We start from the raw sequence: 5,258 nt of genomic DNA on the forward strand, positions 1-5,258 counted from the left end.
ACTCTGTTAAATTTCGTCATTAAATTGAGTCATGTGCAGCTCATGTGAGGGCATAACAGTAATATCACCCTTTTTTATTTTCTTTTACTTTAAAACAAATACATATTACACATGTTTTAATCCCAAACACAAAACCCACACCACCCGTCTCCCACCTCTACTACATCCAATAACACCGCCACCGGCCACCACAACCGTAGCCACCACCATCATCCACGACCACAGCAAGGAAGCTTGAACTGATGCCAACGAGGCTGGAACGGATGGCAAGGAAGCTTGAACAGAAGATTTTAAGGCAAAACCTTGCGGTGGCGGCGGTTAAGGCTCTGCCGTGCGCCGGTTTTCCGGCAACAGCTGTTCAACTTTGGCATTTTCAATTGATATTTGTGCATACAACACACCATAGACAAGTGGATTTGTAACTCCTCACCTCATTTCTCTCCGTCGGCAAGTGGATCTATGGTTGGATATTTTTCGGACGACGGAGATGGTGGCCCGGATCTAGGGCTTCTTGATTGAAACACCAGAACTGGGGTTTCACTCGGAATATGGCAACGCCACAGCGCCACCACCTTCTTTATTGACGAATTTGTTGGCCAGAGAGACAGAAGATGAAGATGGGGTTGGATTTGGTATCTAAACCGGCGACCATGGTGGTCACAGGCGACGATGATGGTGCTTTTTTAGAGATTTGAAGATGGTGTCGAATTTGGTGGTGGTTATCCGGTGGTGTGGTCACAAGCATTGGTCGTAGCCATGGTGGTGGTGTTGGTTTTGTTGGAGAGAGAGAGAGAATGAGTGTGTTTGATTGTGAAGATGAAGTGTGGAATGTGGATATGCATTTTTTTTTTAATTTTAAGCAACTAAAATTACCAATTTGCCCTCATGTGCAAAACACATGACATGATTTAATGAAAAAAACTAACTGGGTTAGAACCAAAGGACAAACGTTGTAAGATTCTGAAACGTAAAGGACAAAAAACATCAATTTTAAAGATAAAGGACAACAAGTGAAATTTTGGGTAAAGATAAAGGATGATTTCTGTAATTCTGTCATTAAGCAATATTGACGTGGTAAATAATAGATCATATAACCTTCAACATGGTTATACTCTTTCAACATGTTTTTACCTATTTTTTTATTAGTGGCAGATCAACATGTCCTAGCTTTATGTTCCGAACTAAGTTAACTATAAATACAGGAACAAGTTACGTACTTTTGCATATATAGATTACTTGAGCTACCAAACTCCACTGAACAACAGGTTTTCACTTCTCAAAAATGACGTCACGTTTGCTGCTTGTATCCGGTCTCTTATTGGTTGCCTGTTCGCTTGCCTTAGCTTCCGACCCCAGTCCTCTCCAAGACTTCTGTGTGGCTGATCCAGATAGCAAAGGTACGTCCCGTCCCGTAATGCTTTCCCCTAAACGCTAGAGCATTAATGATTGAACTGCCTACACGCAGCATTTATTGGTGTCTGTATGTATTAAGTTTCCTATTTCTGTTTTCACAGTACTCGTGAATGGCGTGGTTTGCAAAGATCCAAAGCGTGTGCAGGCAGATGATTTTCTGTTCAGAGGGCTCCAGCTGATGGGAAACACAACGAACGACGTTGGATCTAACGTAACCGCCGTGAATGTAGCACAGTTGCCAGGACTCAACACTCTTGGTATCTCCATGGCCCGTATTGACTTTGCTCCATGGGGCCTTAACGCTCCACACACGCATCCTCGAGCCACAGAAATATTGACCGTCATCGAAGGCAGTCTTCTAGTCGGTTTCGTCACATCCAACCCAGAAAACCGTCTCATCACAAAACGGCTTCAGAAGGGTGATGTCTTCGTGTTCCCGGAAGGTCTGACTCACTTCCAGCAAAACATAGGAAACGGCTATGCTCTTGCGATTGCTGGTTTGAGCAGTCAAAATCCAGGCACCATTACCATTGCAAATGCCGTCTTTGGATCTAACCCTGATATACCTGGCGATATTCTTGCGAAGGCCTTCCAAGTTGACATCAAGGTCGTTCAACAGATTCAATCCAAGTTCTGATATATTACGTGATTAAAATAGATGTTGACTTCTATATCTTATAAGTTATGTTGGATTTTGTCTTGTTATATACCTAAAAGTGAATGAAATATATGTGTGTTGATTGTGATTTTGTCTTGTTAAAAAGCAGTGTATGTTCCATACACGGACCCTGATTATTTTATTTTTTTTTTATTAATTATCAAACAATCAATATCGCTAGTCGCTACACACAACATATTGTTTATAAAGACCCTTTTGTCGCACTATGGCGGGTTTCAGCTTGAAAGTTACTGTTTTTTATGTTATGTGTTTTTGGTTAGTTCGGTAATTCATTGGATAAATTACAAATACAATTACACATATAAAATCAGTCTCAAACTTCCAAGCTCAATTAAGCAAACTCTCAAATGTAAAATTTAGTGGTATACAGAGACGAAAATCTAAATTTAACTCCAAATGCCCCAGAAGTTTGTGAGAAAGTAGGGGTGTAAAAGGAGACTAGCCGGGTCCAAGCTAGACTAGCCTACATCTCGCCTCGTTTCGAGCTTTTCTTCCATGGCTCGTGTACGACTCGTGAGAAGTGTTTTCAAGTTCGGGTTCGGCTTGTTTATTATTTTCTAATTAACTTATACATGTTCTAAATATTTATACGTATTTTGAGAAAATTACCTAAATTAAGCGTAATTCGGCTCGATTTGAATACATATTTAGTTGCTAATTTACATGAATATGCTCTTTTCTTTTACAATTTAAGCCAAAGTTATATGCATGATTAGTTGATTATAGGGCCTCAATGGCTAATTTTGGGGATTGATTTGTACTATCTTCAGTTTAACTGTTCATATCTGATCCATTGTGAGTCGGCCCAAATTTTACGCCAACCCAAATAGCCACCGCTCTACAAAAAGTTTCCATATCCACCATGTACGGTTATGTTATTAAAGAAACCATCGAGTGGGTAGAACGGCATAAATACAAAGAGTTGGAAATAAGGATATATTTTAATAGAAACCAACCAAATCTCATTTTCTAAAGACCACCGAAAGGACATTATCGACTCAAACCCATATATTCTTTTGAAACTCCCATGTTAACCCGGTTGCCAAACATCATATCAAGAAAATCAAACACGTTATCGTGTCTCACCCTCTCCGATCGTGAAAACAACACCGGGTCTTAAAATGATATTTTAGAATGTTAGGAAAAATTAACGCAAAGGTAATATTAAAATATTGTTGCTACTAACCGATAAATAATACTTGTATTATGTATACGTGAGTGTGTATGTATGTATGTGTTTCTACGTTTTAGTAACCTACGGATAAAAACGTTTAAAAATTGATTAGGCTTATACAACATATGTGACCTCTACACAAGTGTTAACATGTGACAGCTAATCATGATGAAATTTTTTATGGTGTAATAGAATGTTAAACATACGAGTTCTACTCTACAAATAAAAGTCAACTGTATAAGCACACATCCTCTCTTTAGGCTCCAAAGTTTAACTATATAAGCACGAACAGGTTAGGAACTTTATATCAAAGATTTCTTGAGCTACCAAATTTAATATAAGAACAGGTAATTTCACTTCTCAGAAATGACGTCACGTTTGCTGGTATCCGCTCTCTTGTTGGTTGCTTGTTCGCTTGCTTTAGCTTCCGACCCTAGTCCTCTCCAGGACTTCTGCGTGGCTGATCGAGATAGCAAAGGTACGTACGGTTGTCAATGCTAGTATCCCATAAACGCTCGGGCACTCATGATGGACCTGATTATAACATTGCGTTCCTGTTTTCGTTTTCACAGTACTCGTGAATGGCGTGGTTTGCAGGCAGATGATTTTCTGTTCAGAGGGCTCCACCTGATGGGAAACACAACGAACGACGTTGGATCTAATGTGACCGCCGTGAATGTAGCACAGTTGCCAGGACTCAACACTCTTGGTATCTCCATGGCCCGTATTGACTTTGCTCCATGGGGCCTTAACGCTCCACACACGCATCCTCGAGCAACTGAAATATTGACCGTCATCGAAGGCAGTCTTCTAGTCGGTTTTGTCACATCCAACCCTGAAAACCGTCTCATCACAAAACGGCTTCAGAAGGGAGATGTCTTCGTGTTCCCAGAAGGTCTGATTCACTTCCAGCAAAACGCAGGAAACGGCTATGCTCTTGCGATCGCTGCTTTGAGCATTCAAAATCCAGGCACCATTACCATTGCAAATGCCCTCTTTGGATCTAACCCTGATATTGCTTGCGATGTTCTTGCGAAGGCCTTCCAAGTTGACATCAAGGTCGTTCAACAGATTCAATCCAAGTTCTGATATGTTACGTGATTAAAATAGATCTTGACTTCTATATCTTATAACTTATGTTGAATTTTGTCCTGTGATATACCTAAAAGTGAACGAAATAAAATACGTATTTGTTATTTGTTGTTTGTGATTTACACCTTAACTTCCAATGCCGCTAATTATATTTTATTTTTTTTTATTATTTATCAAACAATCAATGCCGCTACACCTAACACATTGATTATAAAGATCTTTTTGTCACACTATTGCGATTAAAATTTTTCTGGTTAGCTCGGTAATTCAACAAAATTATTTACAAATACAATCATGTACATATATAAAATCAGTCTCGAACTTGCAAGCTCAAGCATACCGTTCATACGTAAAATTTAGTTTTTAATTGCGATCGAAACCAAGAGGTTGATGCAAGGGCGGGGTGGGGTAGGCCGTGCCATCGTCTAGCCCAAACTTTCAGTATCATACATAGGCAAAAAATGCCAAACGAGATGGAGTAAAAGCTTTCCAAAAGAGTTAACATTTTTATATGGTGACTACTGTAGGTCCATAAACCGGATCTGACAAACAAACAGATATTATTCTTGATAAGTGTCTGAGACGGGTGCGGTATAAACAAACGATCAAACATATAACGTATAGATAAAGATAAGATAAAGAGTCAATGATCTCATAATCGGTACAAAAGAGATTCATAACATTTAAACGTACCGATCCAGTTATCAAGGTGAGCTCCCCTTGGGTTGTTGTTTACACCTACACACATACAAATACAATACATGCCCTATTTATAGCTAAACAGAGATAATCTATAAGCCTTTTCCACGTTGAAGCTAAAAGCGTGAACCGAAATTCTAGGCTCGTATCCGGATTTCCCGCTCACTATAATTATTAGCTTTACCATAAATATATTACGAG

At 39.4% G+C, this 5,258-nt stretch overlaps 2 protein-coding genes across 3 annotated transcripts; both read left to right on the forward strand.

Moving 5' to 3' along the window:
- The first annotated feature begins 1,227 nt into the window (after nucleotides 1-1,227).
- LOC143636397 (putative germin-like protein 2-1) lies at nucleotides 1,228-2,187 on the forward strand. Of its 2 annotated transcripts, none has more exons than XM_077103998.1 (2): nucleotides 1,228-1,406; nucleotides 1,515-2,187. In XM_077103998.1, the coding sequence occupies exons 1-2, from the start codon at nucleotides 1,283-1,285 to the stop codon at nucleotides 2,048-2,050; spliced, it is 660 nt and encodes a 219-aa protein (XP_076960113.1). In that variant the 5' UTR covers nucleotides 1,228-1,282; the 3' UTR covers nucleotides 2,051-2,187. The 2 variants fall into 2 exon arrangements, with proteins under 2 accessions (XP_076960113.1, XP_076960114.1); XM_077103999.1 differs by having other exon boundaries at nucleotides 1,228-1,397.
- A 1,324-nt stretch (nucleotides 2,188-3,511) lies between these two features.
- Nucleotides 3,512-4,442, forward strand: LOC143636385 (putative germin-like protein 2-1). The gene is made up of 2 exons (XM_077103990.1): nucleotides 3,512-3,766; nucleotides 3,839-4,442. The coding sequence occupies exons 1-2, from the start codon at nucleotides 3,633-3,635 to the stop codon at nucleotides 4,353-4,355; spliced, it is 651 nt and encodes a 216-aa protein (XP_076960105.1). The 5' UTR covers nucleotides 3,512-3,632; the 3' UTR covers nucleotides 4,356-4,442.
- The last annotated feature ends 816 nt before the right edge of the window (nucleotides 4,443-5,258 follow it).

The sequence above is a fragment of the Bidens hawaiensis genome, unplaced genomic scaffold, assembly GCF_021521415.1.
Source record: "Bidens hawaiensis isolate Kalapana, Puna unplaced genomic scaffold, B.hawaiensis_p1.1 tig00007902_1, whole genome shotgun sequence".
In the NCBI taxonomy this organism is placed as follows: domain Eukaryota; kingdom Viridiplantae; phylum Streptophyta; class Magnoliopsida; order Asterales; family Asteraceae; genus Bidens; species Bidens hawaiensis.